Genomic DNA, 26,523 nt, shown 5'->3' with positions numbered 1-26,523 from the left:
AGCTCTGCCACATAGTGTGGCTCAGTTGGTTGAGCTTTATCCCATGCACCAAATGTTGCTGGTTTGATTCCCAATCAGGGCACATGCCTGGTTGTGGGCTCAGTCCCCAGTGTGGGGTGGGCAGGAGGCAGCCAATCAACGTTTCTGCCATTGATGTTTCTCCCTCTCTCTTACTCTCTTTCTGAAATCAATGAAAACATATTTAATAAAAAATCATTATTCATTGTTCATTATCTCCTTTCAAATCAAATCCTGCATACTATTGATAAGTATTTTGACCAATAATTATACAACTCTGGAGTCAAACACTGAGAGAGACAGTCTAGCAAATGATTATATGATTCAGATTGGATGTCTCCTACTTTATAACCTATCAGCTCTTGTGCTCAGCAACTTCTAAACTTAAAATTCACATCATAGATATTTATAAAATATTGAACCTTGACATAGCCATCATATTCTGTAAACATTTAAAAAAAAACAGTAGGTAATACATCAAAACAATCAAATTTGTTGCAAAACTTTCCTTAACCCAGCTGATAAGGCACATCAAGATGAATTTTCATAGGTATACGTGTACAGTGGTGTGTTCAGAGATAGGATGAAAGTAGTCCTCCTCATTGGTCATACATTGTATATTTCACTCCTGCCTCTCTCCTCAGCCTTTAAATCAACTGCATCTGGGTTTTGCTACTTAAGTGTACCATTACCTTTTTTGCATTAAAAGGAAGTTATTCCTAAAGAAAGCAGCTTCATTTGATTAAGAAATAATTAACTAGAGTTATATTCATGTTACTTGTCATGGCAGCCCAAATGAGAATTTTAGTATAGATTGGAGACTATTTCTATAATAGAACCAGCAAAATTAGGAGGTTCTTTGTGATGAATGCTGGCATAAAGAAGTTATTTTGCTTTACTGGTATTAACTTCCTACAGTTTAAAAAAGCACAGAAATACAGAATAGATAGATAGATAGTCTATCACAGGTAGGATCACAAAGCAACTGAACCCTGACATGGTCACCCTGTGCTGGAGGTGTCCTCCTCTATGGAGTCTGAGCACATGATTATTATTATTACACCCAGAGCAAGTCAAGCTCTGGAACTGACTTCCACTAACCAACTGCATAGAAATTGATGTGTAATGATCAAGCAGATTGTATCAGAGCTCACTGATCAGTGGGTTCTTTCTCAGGAGAGAAATCTACACGGGAAACCAAGTCTTTTTTTTTTTTTAATCCTCACCCGAGGACATTTTTCCATTTTTTGTACAGATAGAGTGGGAGGGAGAGAGAGGAAGAGAGAGAGAGAGAGAGAGAGAGAGAGAGAGAGAGAGAGAGAAACATCGATGTGAAAGGGACACATCGAGTGGCTGCCACCCGCACGACCAACCAGGGCCGGGGACAAACTGCAACCGAAGTACGTGCCCCTAGCGGGAACCGAACCCGGGTCTCTCCGGACCGCAGGCCGACGCTCTAACCGCTGAGCCAAACCGGCCAGGGCCCAAGTCATTTTTTGAAATTTCTTTGTAAGCAGGGCTTCTGACATGTTAGAATAAACGTGATGGTCTAAATTACTGACACTCAAGGATATTTTGCAAACAAAGTAAGAAGCTTGCAGCAGAATGTAAATTAAAGTGCTAGAGCATCAATTTCTTTATTGAGAAAGTCTTGCTCCAATGTCTTATATATACATATATGTATATAGTACAAGTGAACTCAACAGTGTGCTTAGTGATGCTAATTTACATTTTGGCATGAGGTCTTTATCTCATGGCAGACTGTTCACAAACAGTTCTCATACAGGCCATTATTCTGTGGACCACATCTTGAGAAGCACTGGTCTTTGCCTGAATGAGAATTGCAGTCAGAAGCTTTTGAAAATATATAGTCCCCTTGTAGTATATCCTTGGAAATTCTGACTTAGAGTTCTGGTGTGTTATAACTTTATCCGCATTTTTGAAACACTCCCTATCTAGTATTTTGATGAACATACAAGGTTTAGGAGCTACATAATGAAATATGTAGAGTAATTAAGTAGTGCCAAGCTGAATAGGTTAGAGGTTAAGAGCATGGGTTGGCAGTGGGGGTTGAGTTCTGATTTCTTCATTAGCAAGTTCTGAATTTTCTAAGCCTCAATAGTTCCACTTACGATGCATCTATAAAAAAGTGCTGTTATAAAAATAAAAGCACTTAGCTCAGTGCCTGCCACAGACTAGACACATAAGTGACAGTTATCATTTCCATGATGGAGAGTTACCAGCCATATTTAAGAATATACATATTCATACACAGCCCCCAATTCCCTGGATAAGCAAAGAACACACTGCTGATGTTTGCCTGTCTGAGCCTCCCTTTGCTAAACATCTATCAGCAGTATTAACAAGACTCTTTAGGTTGTGTTAGAAATCTCAATCAAGTGACTGAAGAGAAAAAAAAGTGGGCTGCTCAAGAGGAGGTTATTAGATCACACACTTTGCAACTGAATGCCCACGGGTGGATCTGGCCAAAACATGATTGGGTCCAGGTGCTCTAAAGATATCCTTCTTTAGAGCTGTCCTGGTCAGGTAGCTCAGGTGGTTGGAGCATCATTCCATACACCAAAAGGTTGTAGGTTCAGTTCCCAGTGAAAGCACATACCTAGGTTGTAGGTTTGATTCCTGGTCAGGGAGTGTTTGGGAGGTAACTGATCGATGTTTCTCTCACTTGCTTCCTCTTTCTCTAAAATCAATAAAAACATATTATCGGGTGAGGATTTAAAAATATAAGATATCCTTCTATCTATATTGCCTGTCTGCCTATCTATCTATCTAACTGTCTGTCTGGGTTGGCCTCATTCTTAAGCTGGCTCTGGTTCTGTGATGAAGTCTCAGGCATGTATATTACCATCCTACTGACCACAGAGGTAAAAGAACTTCTTTAGTGAACTACTTGGACAAAATTCCAGAACTGAGACTTAGTGGCCTTGCTTAGAATATTTTTCTAGTCATGAAAGATTCACTCTCTCTAGGTAAGAACACAATATTCTGGATTTCAGGCTCAAACATGTACCCTAGAGGGGACAACTCCACCTGAGCATTTGTTTGGAAGATGGGAAAGATCATTTTCCAAAAGACATTTAAGGAATGTAATTAGGAAAAGAGGGAACATGCAATGCAGAATCCAAAACATCAGATGTTTGATACTCTGACTGACCCTGCTTAACTCTACCCATCCACTGCTGTTTAAATGTGTTAGTTCAGTTGGAACAAAGCCAAAATTTGGCTTAGAGACCTTACATTTTGTTAAGATGGTTTCCAGATATTTATTTTAATCTACTTTTTATTTATTTTATAATAAAATTTTATAGGTCAAATTTTCTCCACTACTTCTAATTTGGGAATAAAGGATGAAGGGGAGTTACATTATATTGACCAAGAACAAAAGAATCGATTAACAACAATATGAGTTTGGTTCTAACCTTGCATCTTCTTTAGCTTGAGGCAGATTCATTCATATTTATAAATAGAAATAAGCAAGAGATGGTGTGAGAAAGTAAGCTGTCAAAGTTTCACAAAGGGGAATTTAGTCTTAGACTGTATTTGTTACATGACAGTATGTTACTATGGATTATAAAATGACGGATGCATGATGGATCACTGAATCAGTACAAATCACGTAGCTGTTAATGACTTGGAGCCCAGCTTGGGAAGCACCGCTTGGCAGAGCTAACCAGTGGTTAAAATTGCTGGTACGAAAGTTAAGGACCTCAGCGCTCAAATCCAAGTCTGGCTGTTTTTGTGGTGTGTGGCCTTGGACCTGACTTCTCTGGGATGCAATTTCCCCATATGTGTAATTGGGTAATAAAATGTAGTCACCACACAGTGGTGGGGGAGAATTAAGTGCTCTGACAGGGAGGTGCAGGCTTCTTCTGTGTTTTTCAAACAGTGCATATGATTAGCTGTATTCTCCCAGATGCCTACCAGACTCCCTCATAGTAAGTCACCTAGTAATTCTTCTTGGCCCCCTGTGGTATACCTTTTAATTTATAACTATAGTATTCTGTAAGATGGCACCATAAACAGGACTAAATGTTACCCAAGGTGAGAAGGGCAAATGCAGATTTATTGGCAACCTTCAGAGCAGTTATTATTATTATTATTTTGAGCTTGCAAAGGAGCAATGAGAATGGTTTTGCCTAGCTCTGAGGCTTTGCAGCTCACTCCATATGCGGTTGCCTGTACTTTAATATTCCTTTACAAGCTTGTGTTTTGGGCATTTACCTTCTTCCCACCCCTTGTTTCATTCCCCAAACTCAGCATGGTCTTTATTTTTTGTTATAGAAATGGAAGAAGGCTGAATTTTTCTGAGATGAGTGAGTGGTCTATATGGTGTAATGGAAAGACCAGAGAACCAAGATTTATATTCCAGTTATCTAATGCTAACTCCGCTGCGTTCCTGTTGGGTGACCTTGGGCTCATTATTGACCTTCTCTTATTCTGTTTCCTCAGCTATAAAATAAAAAGAACGAGGAGGCAATCTGTGGCTTATTCTCACATCTTTGCTCTGCGGGTGAAATGAGATGATGTCAAAAACCAGAAAGTACTGTCCAAGTGCAAATGTTCATTATGATTGTGATGAGTACATACATGTATCAGTCTATTAGCAGTTTGTTAACAACTGGGTTTCTGTGTGTTCGGCTCTGATTTCCCTAAGTCCCAGAGATACAGAGGATCCCTGCCAGATGGCTGATTAGCCAGCTGTGTCTCGTTTTGTCATTGTAAATATTACATGCCCCAACTGAGAGACTTTGCTTATAATGTAGTATATTTTGTCCTTTATCTCTTGCAGATTGAGAATTACGTTGTGGAAAATATGAAGTCGGAAATGGCTCAGATACAGCAGAATGCAGTTCAGAACCACACGGCCACCATGCTCGAGATAGGAACCAGCCTCCTCTCTCAGACCGCAGAGCAAACCAGAAAGCTGACAGATGTTGAAACCCAGGTACCCCCCTACGCCAGTCGACAAACGCTTAATCGGGAAGGTTTTTTTTTTTTTTCTCTCTTTCCTTTAGCTTACTCCATAAACACAGAGCACATTTCAGCACGGGGACTGGGGAAACATATACATTTTTGTTTATTGGTACTAACAACAATGACTGCCTGACATACTATGCATGTTTCTTTTGATTAAATGAGGGTTGGTATATTTAGCTTTGCATGTGTTTGTAAAACAGGACTGGCAAACGATTAAATCAGTGCTTAAATTCAAAGAAACACTGTAGCTACCAACTGTGATATGATATGTGTCAAACAAAATGATCATCTGGGTCAAAGTGGTACCTTTTATGAACATTTTCACCTGTCCTGTTTCATCTCTGGTAGTTTGCTAGCCATGATAGTACCTGCAGAGGTTGTGTGCACTCCGTGGATAGGAAGGAAGACCTCAGATAAACGAATCAGGAACGTGTATTTTCTTTTTATTCAGCATGAATTAATAATGAGGAGTCGATTAAAACTCTTTCTGCATATATATATATATATACATATACACATATGTGCATGAACATACATATATAGTATATATTATCCTACCACGGGCAATGACATGTTTATTTATGTACAGTCATACTTATCTATGTACAAGTCCGTAAAATACCTTTAATTGTCGCTGTCACAAACCTATTATCACTGTGTAATGAAAATATCATTTTTGGTGACTAGAAGATGATCTCTTGGTCTGCTTTAAAACATGAAAATAGTTATTTCAGTTACCATTCTGAAACCCAGTATGGTTGATTTCTGGATTTAAAGCTAAGATAGTACTGTTAAAAGATAAACTGAGGCACATTAAAATTTTCAAGAGTTGGTTTGAGCAAACATTGGTTAGAACTGGGCAGCGCCTGTCCACAGTACTACACAGAAGTGCTGTACTACAGAAGCAAGGGGGAGGTTTTAAGAGAGAAGATGGAGAAGCAAAGCAATTATTCGATTGGCTACAGCTTAAGTAGTTGCCTTATTTGGGGAAGACTGTTTGGCTGTGATTGGTTGTTCTTAATTTTCGTTTTCTTGGATTCAAGTGTATTGACTCTGGCTTAGGTTCTGGTTTGCTCAGGTTGGTTTCAGAGCATTAGAGCCACATCAGTCTAATGGCTTCCTTGTTTAATTATTTCAGCAATGTAAATTTAAAAGTAAGATGCACCCTTCAGTATGGCTCAGTGGTTAGTGTGTTGGCCCATGGACTAAAGGGTTGAGGGTTTTATTACTGGTCAAGGGCACATACCTGGCTGGAGGTTTGATCCCTGGCCCTGGTTGGGGCACATGTGGGAGGCAACCAATTGATGTGTCTCTCTCACATTGATATTTCTCTCTCTCTCTCTCTTTCCCACCCTCCCCGACTCTCCCTTGCTTTCACTCTCTCTCAAAATAATTGGAAAAATATCCTCCTGTGAGGATTAACAAAGATAAAAATAAAAGTAAGATGCAATCTTATTTGTATTTTATTTCATTTGAGTTAATGGAATTACACTGTTGATATTTAAAGAGAAATAATAACAATCATTTATATGGATAGAACATATTATATTACGCAAACCGATTTCCCTTTTACGAATGACTTTTTTGAAAACATTTAGAGCAGGCAGGAGGTTTGAGTGATTTTCTCACATTATTATAGCTGTAAATCAAATCTGGAAAACCAACTGAGGCATATTCCTTTCTTTCCTTTTCTGTCCCCTTGATTAGTAATACCAACAATTAACTAATTGAACGAGAATTTGTGGGTTACATTGGAGCAATAAATTACATAGTCTTTGGAAAATATTTTTGACGATAGCACACTGTCATCAGAAAACCTTGGGTGGTGGGGAAGGGAAAACTACATATTACTACTAAAATGTATGAGACTTCATATAGTCTTTTATCATCACAGTAAGTAAGCTTGGTGGTCTATGAACATTGGCTTCTTGTGGTATCAATGCTATGAGTGTATTTTCTCTATTTTCATTAGAACAGGATGCTCACCATCTCCTACAAAGCATTCTATATATTCAAAACCTGAAATACACAATCACTATTACCTTACTTGATTGAACATTTGAAATTTGTATGCATTTCTGTTAGAATATCATCATAAGTTTTAAGACAAACATGACAGGATTTTTTTTTCATCCCATAAAACCTCTTGAGTTGTTCTTGTCCTCTTTCTACCTAGGAATTGGAGTTGTGGGGGGAAATCCCCATTGTCAGCATACTAATCACTGCTGAGGTACAAACTATGTAAGATTTTAAGACATAACAACTAGTTCTCCATCCTTAAGGCTGAGATATATGCTTTATGGAAAATAGTACAAAAAATTCATAGGAAGAGAACCTACTCCCTATGTTGAGCAGCTAAAACTAAGTAGTTATTAAAGGCCAATGACATTTTTGGATGCACCAAGATCTTTAAGATAACTAAAACTTTGCAAACATCTTAGAAATTTTAAATCTATCCCAAGTCGCATTGAGAGGGAGGCTCCAGACCCCTTTGGTGTGAAAGTATACCTATGCGGTGCTTGTTGGAACCTTTGCAACAGGACATGTTCTCCTCAGGCCCAACTACTCAGGTGCACTCAAGTCCTGATGCAGGGCCAGGGTTGCAAACTGAATCTTGAATTAGTCCTCGATGTCAACATGCTCTGTTATTTATGGTACGCACTTGTAAACTAATAAAGCCTTTTGTGCTACCCAGGTGTGTTCCCAGGTTTTTGCTTCCATATTAGTCCTACTTTGTTTTATGGTTGGCAAGTGCTGCTTTTCCTAAACTGACGTCAGGTCCTCAGTTATTTCAGGAGCTCATGTCAGTGGTTTTGCTGTATATTTCAGTGTCCTAGCTTTCACGTGATGATGTTCTGGAGAGAAGTCGCATCGCTTTCCAGGCCTCTGCTGACCTCCTAGGCTTGAACTTAGCAAAAGGTGTTGGAGCCATGGTTTTACTGTGATGGCATTTAAAACTACTCGTGTGCTCAATAAGCATCATGATCAGAAGAGAGACAGATAATGAGCACATTTAAATAACTCTGCGGGCCGTGGTGGTGAGAATTAGGAACCAACACCTGCCTGTTTCTTCCTCTCTGTTCCAGCTTGCAGTGTTTTTCTCACTCTGTTATCAGTTTGTACCAATGTCTCCTCTCCTTCCAGTTCCTCTTTCCAAGTGAGCAATATGAAGGGCTTCGTTTCAAAAGTGATTTGTGTCCCTTCCTGTAATGAGAGTCTATTTCTGACTTGTTCCTTGGGCCAATTTCGATTGGAGGCACAATAATGGACAAACTATATTAAAATTCACCTCTAATGATCTGTGCTCAACTCTGTTTTAAGAAATTTTACATATATTAGGTATTCAATAAATTTTTTTTTTTTGATTCTGTGAGGTAGGTACTGTTAGCATCTCTTGTTTAAAGAAGTAGAAGCGGAAACCCAGGGAGGCGAAGCAGCTTGCCCCAGATGAAAGAAGGGGGTAAAGGTTAGAGCAAAGATTTGAACCCAGGAAGCTGGCATCGGAGTCTGCAAGCTTTAACAGCTCTCATCTCTCTGCCTCTCTCTTGTGCCTCCCTCCTCTCTCCAAGGTGGTGGACACTAAATGAATTTAAGCAGTGGGTAAGATGGCAATCAGATAAAGCAAAAGTAAAGGTAAACCTAGTAGTAGCCACTGAATGTTTTCTGAAAGTGACGAAGATGCTGCGCTTCTCTGTTGTGCTGATGGTTCCCCCAATTATTCCTCTTTACCATGTGACCACACACCATCCCTCGCAATCCCAGGGCCCAGAGTCGTCCTTGCTGGCTGTGCAGCTGTAGGGAAGTTGCTCAGATACTGCACCCCAGTTTTCTCCAGTTTTCAATGACTTATATGGGACCCATAGTATTAGAAATGGAATTTTATCAAATTTACAAAGATATATTAAATTCACAAAGTACCTCTTTGATAGAATACAACAATAAGTAAAGCCGTTCTTATCATCAGTGAGTTTGACTGAGTGAATATGGCAAAGTTTTCTAAACCATTTCTTTCTTAACTTTCCATTAAATTACTTAGCTACGAAACCTTTCTTTAAAGTCATAAAAATACATCTTTCCAATCTCCTTCTTTGGAGAGTGCAACTGACCAGTGTTCTGAGTCGCTGGGTTCTGAAACCCACAATTTCCAGTGCCACTTCCAGCCAGTGACATGTGGTGGCAGCGATACTTGGTCAGACCCCCTCCTGGGAGCTGCAGGACTCCTCTGACACGAACTTGGCCTTGCCACACTTTCCCACAACTGTTCTGCAAACTAAGATTTCCACTCTGTCTCCCTTCTCTCTCTCCTCTTCACTGTGGTAAGACCTGCATCCCAGGCAGAGGACCGCTAGGCTCCTAGACAACTCTGGCTTCTTCTCAATTTTCCCTTACAGACATTTCCCCTAATCAATTTCCTGCCTGTCTGATCTCATTTTATCATTTGCGCCTCAAAAACATCAACTATCACACCCATTGTTTGCACTTCAATTGTGCGATTACACACTTAAGACAGTTCAGGGACAGCTTAATTAATGAGAATGAATCTCTAGGCAGAAATATGTTTGAAAGGGCAACTTGCAAAATTGAGCCACTGGATTTCTTGAACTTGATGAGAAAATAGTCAAATAAACATTTAGCCTTGGCCTAATTGAAATGGCAATAAAATAAATGAGCTAGTGGGCTCATCCGAGAAAAATATCCTGGTAATTAATTAATTTTCTCACAAGGTCTGGAAAAGGAGAGGGCTCAGTGAACTATGACCCACAGATCAAATTTGAACTGCCATCTCTTTTTTTAAATAAAGTTTTATTGAACACTGCTACACATTCATTTATATGTTGTGTATGGCGGCTTTCTCAACACAACTGCTGAGTTACGTAGTTGCATCAGAAACCATCTATCCCTCCCAAACTAAGATATTTACTATCTGACCCTTTACAGAAAGAGCTGGTCAACCCCTGCTCTAGGATACGAACTCCTAGAGATCATGGATTTTGTCTGTCTTGTTCACTGTTCTGTTCTTGGGAGTTACAACAGTACTTGGTACACAGTAGGCTCTCAATAAATATTTGTCAAATGATTATATTAGCTAATATTAGTCTTTTAATTTCTATGGATTTCAGCCCAATGTTCCAAGCCCAAAGGCAATATCCTAAGGGCTGTGTGTGGATGCCAATATATACTCACTCACAGTTAGGTGATGGATCAGAACAGAAGCAGTCTGTTGCAAAGACGTTTTGACTGACTAAGAACATTGGATGAATATATTCTCTCTGTATTCTGAAGAGCATGACAAATGTGTCCACCTTCCTGCCTCATAAGTGCTAGTTAGCGTTGGGGTAGGGAAAGGGAAGAAATCAGATGCCACCAGCTAAGACAAGCAGATCTCATGGTAATTTTAAAGAAACCGTTTTGATAGCAGTTGTTGATGGAGGGGAGCTGTCTTTCTTTGCCGGAGGGAAGCTGCTTGTGCATAGCTACATGAGCCTGTAGGAAGGAACTCAGACTCGAGACAGAACACTGGGTCCCATCCCACTCTGCTATGGGGCAGGTTTCTTCTACCCACAATTTCTGCTTATAATATAAGTACTATCTCTATTAAACTTCATAACCCAGCGAGGTTATCATTATATTATAAATATAATATATATTTGTTGATACTATAAATGAAAATATATATGAAATAATTACATAGCATCAATTATATATTATTATATTATCATGACTAAAATTAATGAGTATTCTGTAAGATCATCTGATTTTTGTATTCACATTTCCTTAGTGGTTCTACCAAAAAGTTATAGGTATTTTATTTTTTTAAAGATTTAATAGTCCCTTTTATTTCGGAGCAGTCTTCAGATAATTTTTTCTTGAGATTTTTAAGAAACTAGGTTAATTGCTTTTTAAACTGTCTCATATTCTGAATTAATCTGAATATTTTTTTAAAGCTTTTATTTATTTATTTATTTAGTTATTTTAAATCGTCACCCAAGGATATTTTTCCACTTATCTTCAGATAGAGTGTGAGGAAGAGAGAGAGAAAAAAAAAAAAATCAATCTGCTGCCCCCGGCACAACCCTGACCAGGGCTGGGAACCCAACCTCAACTGAGATACGTGCCCTTGACCAGAATCGAATCCAAGACTCTTTGGTTCATGGGCTGACACCCTAACTGACACCCTGAACCAAACTGGCCAAGGTTAGTCTGAACATTTTTAAAAGATGCCTTTTAATTTACTCTTCTTTTGATTTCTTTAAGCTGGAAATTAGGGCCGTAGGCTCAGTTACATTGAGTGGAACATTGTGCTGGGAGTGCCCTGTGGAACTGCTGGTCACTTCCTATTACCTCTCATCAGCAAGCACCTGCTAGCTCACCGCACTCTCAGGGAGGCTATTTTAGTTTGGCTAGTTAGAGTAGAAGCTTCCATGTCTCTTCATCCCAATCGTCTGCTTTCCCCTTAGAAATTAATAAATAACCTATAGGATCGTATTTTGTCACATTGCCCATCATTGACCAAATAAATTATTTCATTGATTTTGTAAAAGGATGATCTCCTAACTCTCATTCCTTGTATATATATATTAGCTTTTATTCTTCTGTAAAAATCTAGTTGCCAAAGCATTATAACTTGTGTTATATTTTTCTTTTATTAAAATTGATTTTAGAGAGAGAGAGAAACATGGATGTGAGAGAAAACATCGATTGGTTGCCCCCAACATAACCCCCACCCCGACCAGGGATTGAACCCATGACCTGGGTATGTGCCCTGATTGGTAATCAAACCCACAACCCTTTGGTTCACGGGACTATGCTCAACCAAATGAGCCACATCCACCAGGGCATAACTAGTGTTCTATTTTTCATTTGCAAAAAAAATGATTAAAGTGAAAGGAAACAGAAACCTACAAACAAGGCTGATTTCAAAATTAATATGCTGGTGAACAAAATTGTTTTTGTGGGAGATTTTCTTTTTAAGAAAAATCAGAGGCACTTTTAAAAGTATTAAAGGGAAACGGACTGAAACTCTCACTTTCATGGAGAAATTAAATATTTTTATTTTAAATTTTTGTTTATTTTTAAAAGAAAGAACTAAAATTTTATAGTCTATAAATCCTCAGTTGTTAAGTCTTAAGTCTTCCTTACTGTCTGGTATATTCCAGAATATTTAAACTTTGAAATTGTTTAGTGATGGCTTATTTCACATACTCTTCATTTTTTTTCTCTTTCCATCCTCCCCTTCCTCTCGCCCTCACCCTCTCTCCTCCCTCCCTTCTTCCCTTTCTTCTTTCTGGTTTTTTTTTTTTTTTTTTTTTTTTTTTGCAGAGCACTGCTTTTGGAATGTGTTTAGGCTAAAGAAGGAAATGTCTTTTGTCATTTTAATGGAACACTTAGATTATTGCTAAGCAGCAAGTTCCATGGACACAGAGCAAGAAAGTGGTCAATTTATCATAGTTTCCTATACAGTTCTCTCAGTTCCTTGCTTTTGAACTTCAGGCATATTTTAATACATCAGTGGAGAGAGCTGAAGTAACGCAGCTACTGGGTCAAGGTGATTGGGAAAGAAGAGAAGGGAGTGGCATTTGTGCTCAAAACTGGCCTGAGATGACCTGATACTTAGCCTACACCTCTGAGATTGCTCCTTCCCCTGCACATTCAGATGCTGCTTCAAATTGGGGCTGTTATTATTGAAGTACAGCTTGATATTCACATGGCCTGTTTACCCTTCCTCTAACTATTACTCAACTGGAAAAACTCACTGTCCATTGTCTAGCATATCATTCAACAAATAGCTCTGCCAGGCCCATGCTGGGCTCTGGAGGATTGGAGGCCTCCGTGCAAATTGGAGTAGTCCTGCCTTTGTACAGCTGACACCCTCATGGGGAAGAAAGACAGCAAATGAGTGAATGGGTAGGATGATTTCAAATAGTGATGATTCCATAAAGAAAGTTTATAAAATAGGGTGACTTGGTGGAGGATTATAGGGGAGTTACTTTATAGAGAGTGGCCAGGAAGGGCCTCCCTGAGCAAGACCTGAATGATGAGAAGAAAGTAGAGATGCAACTGGGAAGGGGTGGGCATTCCAGGCAGGGGGAACTGCAAATGCAAAGGCCCTGAGGTAGATATTAATTTGGCATGTTGTGATGCCAGAAAGTGGGAGTGTGATCTGAGAACTGAGCAAGGCCCAGATCATATATGACCTTGTAGGCCAGGCTAAGAACTTTGGAATTTATTCTAATTGCAAAAGGAAGTCATTAGCAGATTTAGCATAGGAGATGACATGATCTGATTTATGTTATTGCAAAGATCATTTTGTGTGCTTTGTAGCAAGTGGGTTAGAGTTAGGACAAAGTAGAGAAAAATTAGAAACTAGAGTAGTCCCAGATTTAGATATAGGCAGCTTCATTTTTAATTTTGGATGGTTCCATTGTTTTCTCGGTGTTTTCACATGCTCTTCTCAGACATGGAGAAGAACAATTTCAATAAAAATGTTGGCATTTCAGAATATCAGTAACTGTGATCAGAGAGTATGGTGAATAAGAGAGAAATCTTTTATTTAATGCATGTGATATGCTTGATTAAGTGAGACAACGTACCTTTTGTTTATTCAATACTGTCTTCTCTGTGCCAAGCACCGTCACCCCATGTAATTATTTAATAAATTGTCATTCTAACTAATAAACAGAAAATTTGCCTGTACAAAAATATGTTCAATAGTTGAAAGTTCTGTTTTGTATATTCACACTGCTTACATTTTCTTCCATTTTTTCATATGGACTGCTCCTAATTCTATCTTCAAATCCCAGGTCCTCTTGCTCCTGTTTTCTCTCAAATGAAAGGACTCAGAATAATAAAGTATTTTTAACAACTCTAAAACACTCCTCAAATAGAAGTTTTGACAGGTTGTAGTAACTTTTAGACTGGCTTTCAGATCCATCTTCATGACAATTGTATAAATGAATCATAGCCCTTAACATTTCTAAGAAGCACAACGCTCCATCTCACTATTCTGTTCTCCACCCACCCCCCACCCCCATCCTGCCCAGCAGGGCAAGGACTAGGGTGAGGGGGTGAGAACGAGTCATGCAAAACTGAGTCATACATATAGGGGCCAGGTCCTTTTTTATTTTAAAATGATACTATGTTCAACATGGGGATTTTTGCTTTAATTTTGATCTGTCAAAATGTTGCATTAAAATATTATTTATCTTGATTGCTAAGTCTTTTGGCACCTCCTTAAATTTTGCAAAGTAATTGCCTCTCTCATCACCCTAGTCCCTGTCCTGCTCCCCTAGAAATATGTCTCCTTCCCCCAAAACTTCCTGTAGCCCAAGCCCGGCCCTGGGCATGTCAGTCAATTTTTTTCTTAAAATACTTTTTTATTGATTTCTAGAGAGAGAAAGGGAGAGGGAGAGAGATAGAAAATATCCATTGGCTGCCTCCTGCATGCCCCCTACTGGGGATTGAGCCAGCAAACCGGGCCCTGACCAGAATCCAGCCAGCAACCTTTCCATCCACAGGATGACACTCAACCAACTAAGCCACACAGGTCAGGGCATGTCAGTCTATTTTTAAAGGTTTTTTTTATGTGCATCTGACATAAATTTAGATCTGCTACAGAAAAGGAGAGCTCTAATGGTGTCATTTTTAGAGGAAGACTCTTTAAATTGATAATTGAATCAGATAAGGGGTTAATTTCCAATATATATAGGGTGCTCATACAACTCAACAAAAGGAAGACAAAGAACCCAATTAAAAAATGGGCAGAGGAACTGAATAGACACCTCTCCAAACAGGACATACAAATGGCCAAGAGACAAATGAAGAAATACTCAACATCACTAATCATCAGAGAGATGCAAATTAAAACAATAATGAGGTATCACCTCACACCTGTCAGAATGGCCACCATCAACAAATCATCAAACAACAAGTGTTGGCGAGGGTGTGGAGAGAAGGGGACTCTAATACACTGCTGGTGGGAATGCAGACTGGTGCAGCCACTATGGAAAACAATATGGTGTTACCTCAAAAAATTAAAAATTGAACTTCCATTTGACCCAGTGATCCCACTTCTAGGAATATACCCTAAGAAGCCTGAAACACCAATCAGGAAGAATATATGTACCCCCATGTGCATAGCAGCACTATTTACAATAGCTAAAATCTGGAAACAGCCTTTCAGAAGATTTCCCAGGTCACATTCAGTAAGTAGTTATAGCAAAACTGTGATGATTGTAAAAGTTTTCAAATGGCATGGGGAGCTTTAAAAACAAATTATATGCCCTGGCGGGTTTGGCTTAGTGGTAGAGCATCAGCCCAAGACCAATGAGTCGCAGGTACAATTCCAGCCAAGGGCAGGTACCTCAGCCGCAGTTCATCCCTGGCCCTGGTAAGGGTCATGTGGGAAGGAAGCAGTCAATGTGTCCCTCTCATATTGATGTTTCTCTGTCTCTCCCTTTCTCTCTCTCTCTCTCTCTCTCTCTCTCTCTCTCTCCTTTCCACTCTATCTGAAGATAAATAGAAAAATATCCTTAGGTGAGGATAAAAATAAAAGGTTAATTATACCTCTTTCTTGTCTTTTTATCTCCCTTAAAGAAGAAGGGGATGGGGGCAGGACGGAGAGAGGGAGGGACAAGTGCATTGGAACAGTTTGAAGACATCTTTTAGGACTGGAGTATATGGTCTTGACTCAAAGGATGACTGGTTCCATGGCTCGCAGACTCGTGTTATATTAAAGCTTAACTAGCAACGTGAGTCTCCATGATTCCAGGTGGGTTGAACATTTAGTTTCTAGAGGACCAGTGTGGTGCAGTTGAAAGGATAACTACAATTTATCTTCACTGTGACCTGGGTAACTTCAGGTTAAGTCCCAGGACGGGGTAGCTTGACTCCCCTCTTCTTAGTTTTCTATGTAGAGCATTAGAATTAGAATCCCTTGGTTCCTGTGTGGATCTTAGCCTCTTGCTGAACCTGTTTCCTCATTTGTAAAGTAATGATAATAATTCCCCTTTCAACAGGTGTCCATGTGTATGAAATTATATGATATCTGGAAGGGCTGACATGACCTAACAACATAGGTGATCAATACAAGTGTGATCATGAATCTGGCTAAACTATGTCAAAAGTGATGTGCACATTTCTAATTGGTATATGTTAAGTGATGGATCCAGGCAGACATATTTCGCATCCCTATAAATTATTCTTAATTATACACAACATCTAAGACCTTGTACTAATACTCATTCTTCACTCGTAAATATTGGTGGTAATACATATAAAGCAACTAGCTCAGTGAAACATCCTAGGGCTTCAGGACACAAAAATTTAAATATGAAAATGGATTTAACTACTCAATTTTCTCATTCAATTGCAACCTCAATCTCAAATGAATAGCATGTGTAAGAGACATGTAAAGTATTAATTTATAGAATATAGACCATTTAATTAACATTTCTGAAAGAAATATTAATTAAAAAACACAACTAAGTACAAAACCTAAAATAATTGCTATATTCTTTATGATGGAAGTTTGTAATGTTTTAATCTTTTAATTTCAGATGCTAAATCAAACATCTCGACTTGAAATACAACTGCTGGAGAATTCATTATCAACATACAAACTGGAGAAACAACTTCTTCAACAGACAAATGAAATCCTAAAGATTCATGAGAAAAACAGGTAAGGATTGCTGTATTCCCAAACTACTTAACATGACTTACTTATACCCTCCCCCTCTCTGCTCTTAACAAAAAATAAAAAAAAAATAAAAAAAATTGAAGTTGTTTGGGAGAAAAAGAAAAATCTAGAGCCAAGTTAATTTTGAATATAAAATCAAAGGAGAGCTTTCTCTGTCTCTCTCTTTCCCTATTCCTTCTCATATTCATACTTTTATTCCTTCTTTATAAAAATATATATCCCGTCTACCCTAATTCTCTTCTATTTGGACTTTTTGTCTTTCCAACATGATTCTTGACATGACGCCTGATATCCTTTCCGACTGTGGAATTCTCAACAGGGACTGCCCTTTGCTTTCAAGTTCTCTCTCTGCTGCATCAGCAGAGTGGAGTTGGTTACTCTGCTGCAGCTCAGGGAGAAGAGGTTGCCCCTCCGAGGAGTTGGACCCCGATCCCAGATCCAAGCCTGTACATGGCTAAGGAACTTTCCCCCTCATCGAATGCTAATTTCTAAGGGAAATTCAGGTTTCCTACATGTACAAATTACACCATTTATTGCTAATGACATTTTCCCAGAACTATAACAATTCTGTTTTCCAACAACACAGGTATTTCACAATAAATTCAGGGATTTATGTTTTAATTTGAAACTCAGTTCTGTGTTCATGCTGACAAAAATATGTATCTTTTACTCGTGCTCTGCACCCCATTCCTTTTTGACCCTCAGTCACGACATTACCCCATGTGTGGTTCCCGCAAGTACTTTCCTGTCCGGGCGCTGTGTCTCCAGACACTGCGTATCTCTGTTATCTGGGTATTCCTGTTGAAGGATCTATGTGTGTAATGGAGTGCTGGGAGGGCATCTGTTCCCAAACCAGGCATGTTCTTCTGTGAACCACTTAAAAAAGTGGTTCATAGAAACCGTCTTCTTCATAGAAACTATGCAGCATGCTTTCCCTATCCTGTGTATTGTTGTTTATTTTCATGTGTGACATAGAATTAGAGGTACTCTGCCAAGCACTTTCTAGACCAGCAAAGAAATGTGGGACCCAGCCCATTTACAAAGATAGAAGTTCAAAGTCAAACATGAAGCTGGTTTACATCTTTTAAAATAGTTTATGGATCATCCTTACCTATTCTATAAATGAATTTTAATCCTCCAAATAAAAAAGAAGCTATTTCTACCTTGAGGCATCTCTGAAATGTAGGAACAACATGCCTTTAGACAGCCAGGTCTGGTTTGGATCAGCTAATACACTTTGCAAAGGGTTTTATCTAAATTAAGCTTTGCTTCCTCTCCAAGGAATGTCCGAGGTTGTATCTGGGTGTGTGACTTACCAGTTTGAGTAGAATGGGGCCTTACAGCCATTTGGGTGAGCTGGTCCTTAGGAAGGTCAACCACTTCTTTGGCAGAACAAAGAGGAATATTTTATGAACAGGATTATACTACACAGTCTTGCTGAGAGGTCCTGCTGAGTTACCTCCTGACAAACTAGACAAACTAAATGCATCGCTTGTAAGGTTGTAAATGGGTTTTTGGCCTCGTTAGATTCATTTCTTTATCCCCTAAATGGCAAAAGGCATAAAGCAAGGATATGATTGACATTTGCTCTGCTCTTTGTTTCCCTAACAATCTAGTGAGGGGTGACACCAAGAAGCTTTTCATTTGTTTTCTTTAGGCTATTTTTTCTTTTGTTGGATGCTATCCTAATCTCAAAACTTGGTTTTATTTCTTAACTTAAGGAAAAAGCACTCGGGAGTAAGAGATGAGTAACTGGCCCATATAGTTGAAATTATACAACCAAGAACCCAAGAAACGGGAAGCATTAATACATACCTTGCACATAGGGGGTTGGTATGAGCCCAGAATGTGACATGTAATTGTCAACTTCTATTGGATTCCTCCAGCATGTTTCCTGTCACTTCTGCTTAAAACAATAGAAAAGAGAGGTGAACAGGGAAAAATGGCATAGTGCAAATTCCTTCAGCTGAACTGAATATGTAAATAGATCCTTTAGTCTAAAGGTTTGGTCAAGTGACTAGGTTTCAAGGCATCTATCCATCTCTAACTTAACCCCAACTTCTTCCAGTGTGGGAGTACAGCCAGGTGAAAATATATTTCAGAGGAAATTCTTCCACCTCACTAGGATATGCAGGAAGGGAAATAAACATTCCATGTATACAAAGATGGAACGCTTGGGTTTTCTTGATACTTGTGTTTAAGCAGAGTGAAGATTAGGGAAATCTTTAGTAAGACCATCCAGAGTGAAGTGATGTTCATTCTGATAGAGTTTTAGCAAAACTATCTGCTACCTGGCTATCTAATATCAGGTGAACATCTGTGCCAGGTTTATTAACATAGTGTATGCTTCTCCTCCAACTAATTCTTCCAAGAACTTCCCATTATTTCCATTTTATATATAAAGAAACAGAAGTTCACAAAGGTCAAGTAACTTGCCTATGACCAAACAGCTAGTGTATGACAACATTAGGGTTCAAGTGCATGATGATTCTCTGTCTCGATTATTATAAAAATATTTTCCCAACATGATGCAGCATCCACGTTAATTGATGTGGTTGTCAAGTTATCCTCTTAACACAAACAAATATAAATTTGAGGAAAGGAGTAGGCCAGTTGTTTTTGGCAATTTCCTATATAGATCGTTATTTATTCCTCCTAATACTGGAGTAGGAAATGTAAACTATTTATTTTACGTTGGGAATTCACTGAACTTCTTTGACAAGCCTCATCTATCTTCTAGCTGGAGTTAATGGGAAGTTAATTCATTTTAAGTGATTGAAATGTGTGTAATTTCAAGATATTGAATTATACCTTACAAACAAAGTATTATAATGGCATAATGAAATACTGATTTTGGGAGGTACTTAATCTGGCCAAACAAATGAAAAGTTAGATCACCATCTTATTAATTAAAACTCTCTTCCAGTTGATAAGATCTTTACAAAATACGTAAGTAAAATCTCTCTAACTCCTAGCATTAAATTAGGTTGAATTATGTTAGTTGTATGTAGACGGGATCCAGGAAAAGTATTTGAGTTTATGCTACTCTATTCCATGCACTGTAAATGGGACACCTACAGACATTGGTGGAATAGAACATTTTATTCTCCTCTCATGCTTTTAAAATGAATTTAATGGGGATAGCTGTTTTTTCCTTTAAATTTTGTTAACCTTAGGATATGACAGTAGAACAATTCTGAATCACACTGGAAATCTGAGGGCCTTCTTAATTCTTTCCTTTCCCTGATTTTTCACAACTCAATAATGACTGTCAATGCTGAAAATCCATCTCCTAAATATTTTTCCAATTTATCCTGTTTTTCTATTTCCACTGACTATGTCTTAGATCAGACTCCTGTTAATTCTTGTCTCAGTCTTAGCAGTGACCTCTGTGCTGTGAGGCTTAATGCCTCTCAAACCTCTCACCCAGAGCTGCACCCCAGCCTTCTTCCCAAAGGCAAGTCAGATTCCTTTCCCCTTTTGTTTAGGTCCCCCACATACTAATTCTGCCCAGCTTTTAGATCTCTACCCAGCACTGCCCAGCCCCCTCATGATTCTCTGGACTGACTGAAGAAAGCTCAAGTTCTTCAGCCTAGAACACAGCCCATGATCATTAGAGTCCTAATTTTACAACCTTACTTCCACAAGCCTTCTTAAATTTCACAAAATATGGTCTGAAAGCTAAGAGCATGAGCTCTGAGACCAGACAGCCTGAATCCCACTTTTCCTTGTTCCTGTTAAGATCGACTCTGCCACATATTATTTGTGTGACTTTGAGAAAGTTACTCAAGCTCGTTGTGCTTTAGTTTCCTAATTTGTAACACAGGGGATGAAAATACTGCATGGAGTTGCCGAGAGACTGAGTTAACGCACGTAAAGTGCTGACGAGGGTGCTCACACACAGTAGGTGTTCAGTTATGCCCGTGGTTAGTATCACGCTGGAGGTTTGATGTCATTTCAGACACATTTGATGTTTGACTTCTGTCGATGCCCTGTAGTTCCTTAATCAACTCACAAATTTCTGTCCACCCTTGAAAGCTCAGATGTTCCCTCTCCAAGAACCCTTCTCTGACTCTGCCAAATAGACTTAATCATTACAACCTATGCGATAACACTGTGCCTTGTTTCTTCTCCGTTGTTTCACTTATCCCATCGGTGTGTAATGTGTGTGCCTGTGTGCATGTGTGTGCACATGTGTGCATGTGTGTGCCCACATGTGTGCATGTGCATGTTTATCTCTCTACTTTCACAGTGTGAACACAGAGGCTTTTATTTATTTGTCTTTGTCTTTATGCTCTCAAATACAATTCTCTTTTTTTAAAAAAAAATATGTTTTTATTGATTTTTTAGAGAGAAAGGAAAGGGGAGAGAGAAACATTGATGTGAAAGACATACATCTATCGGCTGCCTCCTGCAAGCCCCCTACTGGGGATCAAGCCTGCAACCCGGGCATGTGGCCTGAACAGGAATCAAACCCGGACTTCTCAGAACCAGAACTTCTCAGTCCATGGGACGTCGCTTAGTCCACTAAGCCACACTGGCTGGACACCAGACACAGTTCCCTCAGATAGTATATCTAGTATTAAATGCTTTCTGAATGTTGAATGAATGGTGAACTGGTAAATGTCCCAGTGGCTCTATCCCAACAAATGTTTTTTTCTATGTACATACACACACATGGCTGAAAAATTTTAAACACAAATCACATAGTTTACATTAAATATCATGAATATAGTAATTGTTCTTAACATAGATAAAATAGGGATGGTGTTTTAACCACTATTCTGCATCCCCAAAAGCCCTTGCATGGCATCAAAATTATTATAGTTCTCATTCTGATATTCACTAATACAGTCCAATTTTTAAATCTCTGTACAGCATCTTCCCAGACCAGTCTAGATTCATGACTGCTTACCACATCTCTCTGATTAATAAAATAATGTAACACAAATTTGATTTAAACATTAAATTACATGGAAGTGTAACAGTTGAAAATCAAAGTCTCTTTCATTCTGTATCCTCCTCCACCACCACTACCCACTGTAAAGAATCAACAGATTACCATTTTGGGGCTTATTCTCTCAGACTCTTTTATGAATACTATTATGCACATGTGTATATAGAGTGAACATATGTATGTGTGTGTTTTCACCGACACACACCCCTCTACAATTGCACACATATACAAGAGCATGTTTATATGATGTATGTGTATAGATTATAACTATTTTTTAAATTCTGAGTTTATTTCTACAATAGTTTATTTTATAACAATTTATCATGGATATATTACACATGTAACTATATACAAATATACCTCATTCATTGGTATAGATGCACTATAATTTTACATTATCTGCAAGTGTGCATGAGATTTCTAATTTCCCCAAAACTCGTTAGCCATTTTATTAATCTTGTCTACCTAAGAGGTTAACTCATGTGTCTTTTCACATTTATGACCATTTGCATTTCTTTGTGACTAGCATTATCTTTGATTTATTAACTCATATAAGCTCTTTAATGAATATTTAAAAGTCTCCCTATAAATATTTTCTCTAATCAGTCATTTATTGTCCAATCTATTTTTTATACAAATATTACATTTTTATGTCATGAAGTGTATCAGTATCTTTTTTTTCTTCTTCTTTATTTCTGGCTTCTACAACATATTTAACTTATTCTGATTTACCCCAAACTTTAAAACATTTGTTTGCCAATGTTCACTTGTCGTAATCTATACTTCTGTCCTCATTTGAATTTCAATAATATTTAACTTCATATTTTAATAGAACATTTGTTCTGTACAAGTATAAACTGAAAGTATAAATTTAATCTGAACTTACTATATACCCTTGTTTGAATGGGAGGAGAAATCACTTTTTAAAATTCATCTTTGCAACACAACTTGACACTGTGCATATTGGAAGTAAAATTAAAAAAGTGGAAACATCTGTCAGTAGGTTCAGACAGATAAAATGAGAAGATTTCTATATTTTCACATCTTCCTCCTTGTCGGAGAGCTATATTTACACGCACGGAGCTTAGGCTGCTGTCACCGCTGTGAATTCACTGGCTGCTATGTTAAGAACTCTATTGTGGGAAACAATTTGAAAGGCAGAGCTTATTCTGTGAAAGTTTCAAGATGTGTTCAATGATTTGAAATATTTCCAATAAGATATGTTGGAGGAGGCGGTCTGTGGAAAAGCAGAGGAAAAGTTAACCAAAAACTTTAAGTGAGGCTCTGTATACACTCAATTAGAACCTTTTGCTGAGGTTCAAGACCGAGATAGCTTTGTTTATTTTATTCTTCATTAAAGTGCACCTCTGCCTCTAACTAGAAGAAAGTGCCAACATTCTATATATGTCTCTTCTCAAAGTGTTTCCAGAAAGATGGGAAACAGGAAGCTCTGGGAGTCCTGTGAGAAACTGTCTTTGGATTTCTAGCTTGATTTGTATATTAAGATGTAAGTGCACAGTTTCTCATATCGTTCCATGGAACACTAGTTCTCAAAGACGCGGCTTAATAAAAACTGTTTATTTAATCCAGGCTTCTGGAAAACTTGACAGTGGAACTCTTAACTGATAAAAATACTGAAAGCACTCTAGAAAACAGTGCACTGGAGTTTGGGATCCACATCCAGGTTTGGGATGAGGCATATAAACCCAAACTAAACTTTTTGCTAACGGCCATCATCATGGAAAATATACCTACTTTGCTTATCTCATTACTGGAGCTGTAATGTCCTTCAGATAAACCTTTACATATAGAGGGGTTCGTGTGAGGCAGCCTCTCCCAACTGACCTGAACAGGGAAAATGTAAGAGAATCAATAAAAGGCTTCAGGACAAAATAGGATATGATCAATATACTGAGTGAGAAAATAAAATTTACTGACAGAGCTGGTAAGGCAGAGTGTGCTTAAGAAAATAACAGTTAAGATTAAAAAAAACTTGGCTTCGCTAAGACATTTGTTTTTTATACATGGGAAAGACAGAAAGGTTGAAATATCGTGAAAGACAAACTCCCAGAATAACCAGATGGAGGGCGGCAAGTACTAAGGAGGGGATGTGAAGTCGATGCCCTGGCTCCTCATAAAATACAAGTGGGTGGAAACAGGAGAGATTAAGCACCCTAAATCGGATGCCAGTTTTCACAGCCCTGGGATGTTGTGGGCAGATTTCCAGTTTGGCAAGTTAGAAGACACGGTTTTTATTTTGGTTTTCACGCAATATGAGCACAGTTTTGGACAAGATTTTTAGATTCTTACATAAATGGGGGCTTGTGATATCTACTCAGTCTATATCACTATAGTGCTTTAAGAATCAAAAGAGATAGAGTTTTAAAATAATACACCACTATAACAGTATATTACAACAATGTAATTAGTAAGTAGAGACAGCATATGAATTTTTCTAGCAATAAAGTTTTAGATTGAAACCAGTTTGGAAAGAGTGAAGGGGAAGGGCTGACTTCCCAAGTAGATAATAACCAATGGATAGAAGTGTCAAAGAAAAGGGAGTAGGTTTTTGGAAGCCAACTATGAAGAGAAGACAGAAAGGAGGGATGAGCAGTGTCAAAGAAAATGGAAGGGTCAAGAAGAGACCAGTCTTGCCTGAAGAGATTTAAAAGTCATCGTAAATATAAAGGATATACCTAATAAATAAAGTTAGTAGAGAATTACTAGAGAACGAAAGTTATTAAAGGGATTCCGAGTGATGAAATGAGATGGGAAAATGACGGGAAGAGATGAATAACTGGTGGGAAGACCTGCTGTTTGGGAAACACAGTGGCGGGTGTCCAGCTTGCTGGTAGAGTTGGTGCGCAGCTTTTATGTGCACATTTCATCCCGAGCCCTGTGAGATGTCTGTGACACACAGCAGGCTTCTCACTTGCATGGCACCCATGTGCACATGAATATCTGTTTGAGGATGACAGCTATGTTGATGTTCTTTGATACCTGGCAGTCATTGTGCATTAAAGGTTGTATAGTGAATTATGGAAATTGGTGTTCTTTCCAACATGCTAATTGTACATGCCTTTTACTTAGGAAATGCAGGCATTTTCTTTCACAAATCAGTGTCCAGAACTGTTTTCTTTGGCACCAGGACTACTTTGATGAACTTTCTATGTGTAACTCTTTCCAAATTATCCTGAAAAACAAAACTCCTTTCTTGACATCTCGGAGAGTGACCATCTTCATATGTCCTCTTGGTGAACAAGAAGTGCATTTAAAGTAGAAAGTGGAGAAACATTGATGCAAAATTGTTTTAGAGTATTATGTCTGAAATTGAAGTTTCTTAGAGCTGCTGTTATTTTAATTGAGATTTTCTCTCTAAAAATAAATCCTTAGAGTGGGAATAACAGAGTCATTTTATATTTTACATAGTGCCGAGAGCACTATTGGTGCTCAGAGAGTAATAAATACAAGTTGTAACCATAGCTTGTTATTTTCCAAACCAAGTTACCTACTGAGTAGGAAAACTGAAAGACCAATGCTCATCTTATTTCAGGAACAAAATACGAATTTAGAATCTTTATGTAGTATCATATAGTATTTTGATCTTTATACTATTGTCATTTTAATAGTTAATTTTGAGGTTTCTTGGTAGTATATAATAACTTCTGAATTTAACAGAAAATTTTCCTATAAGTCAATTGACTCTATGTTATTGGCATCTTGTATCTTATCATTGTCCTAGGAGAAATGAAAATAACTTAAAAAGTAAGCTGAGAATGAATTATGGCCCCAGTTATAGTTAATTCTCAGATCTGAAGGCCAAACCTCCTTTGACATCCACATAAGTACACTAATCACCTAACCAGTGGGTGAGATGGACTTTTTAACCAATAAAAAAGGTTTTTTGTTTGTTTGTTTGTTTGTTTGTTTGTTTGTTTGTTTTAACCACCAAGTTCTCTAGCAGCAAGTTATTGGCACAGAACAAAATACTACAAGACTCTGAATCATACTTACTCCTTAGAGATACTTTCATCTTACTTTGACTTCCTTGTGTAAATTTTTCATTTCTCAAAAAAAAAAAACAACAACTTTAAAAGATACTAATGATCATCACATTTCCCCCATGTCACTGCATTGAATTCGCTTTAGGATCCGTCAGGGCAGAGCTGCTCCTCACCGCTGGTGTCCTATAGAACCAGAGCGACTCAAAATAGAGGCCTGGCTTTGCTTAGCGCCCGAAGTCACGGAGCTGCCCTGGCCAGGTCTCAGTATGAAATTCTCTGCTGGGAATCTGGGCATGGGACCAAAGGTGCCGTAAACTAATAGGGCCTTATACTCAGCAGCATCCAGGTGTTCTCAGGCTTGGTTCAACAGGCAGCTTTCCTGCCATGGTCTGGGTCACATTCTCTTCGAGGACAGATTTGTTGGCAAAGACCTGAAAGACCCATGAGCAGCTCTCTTCACACTTAATCTGTGTGAAAGATAATCAGATAGATATTCCAGCTCGTCTTCCAGTACACCGAGTTGGAAAATTCGGCTCTTCAAACATGCTCTATTTTATTATTTAAGTATTAAATTTAAAACACTCCCTAGTGTCCCTTTTATGAAAACTTATAAAAATGATTCAGTGTTCTATTTCTCCAAGGTAAATTAAGTGCCCAGTCTGGTATGTTACATTTGAATAACACCTTGTAAACTAACAACTGGTAGAGCCTTCTGAAAACGGAACTGAGAAGACGGAATCAGGCTCCCCTCTGAGGAATACCAGTGCATTATACACTCAATAAAAGGCAAATGGTTTTTATTTCCAGTCAGTTGCTAGGATCCAAGCGTGCTTCTGCACTCACTGTCATTT

General features: G+C 38.4%; 1 protein-coding gene across 3 annotated transcripts in view; it reads left to right on the top strand.

Annotated features, from left to right (window-relative positions):
- ANGPT1 (angiopoietin 1) overlaps positions 1-26,523 on the top strand; it is a 264,363-nt gene that overhangs the window by 140,791 nt on the left and 97,049 nt on the right. For 2 of the 3 annotated variants that reach the window (XM_036263928.1, XM_036263927.1), the window contains exons 2-3: positions 4,829-4,984; positions 16,572-16,693. In XM_036263928.1, coding sequence (XP_036119821.1) covers positions 4,829-4,984; positions 16,572-16,693 — 278 coding nt within the window. Of the gene's footprint in view, positions 1-4,802; positions 4,985-16,571; positions 16,694-26,523 lie in introns of all 3 variants that reach the window. The other variant, XM_036263929.1, reaches the window with a different exon arrangement.

The sequence above is a fragment of the Molossus molossus genome, unplaced genomic scaffold, assembly GCF_014108415.1.
Source record: "Molossus molossus isolate mMolMol1 unplaced genomic scaffold, mMolMol1.p scaffold_m16_p_16, whole genome shotgun sequence".
In the NCBI taxonomy this organism is placed as follows: Eukaryota; Metazoa; Chordata; class Mammalia; order Chiroptera; family Molossidae; genus Molossus; species Molossus molossus.
This window is presented reverse-complemented; position numbering and strand designations above follow the sequence as displayed.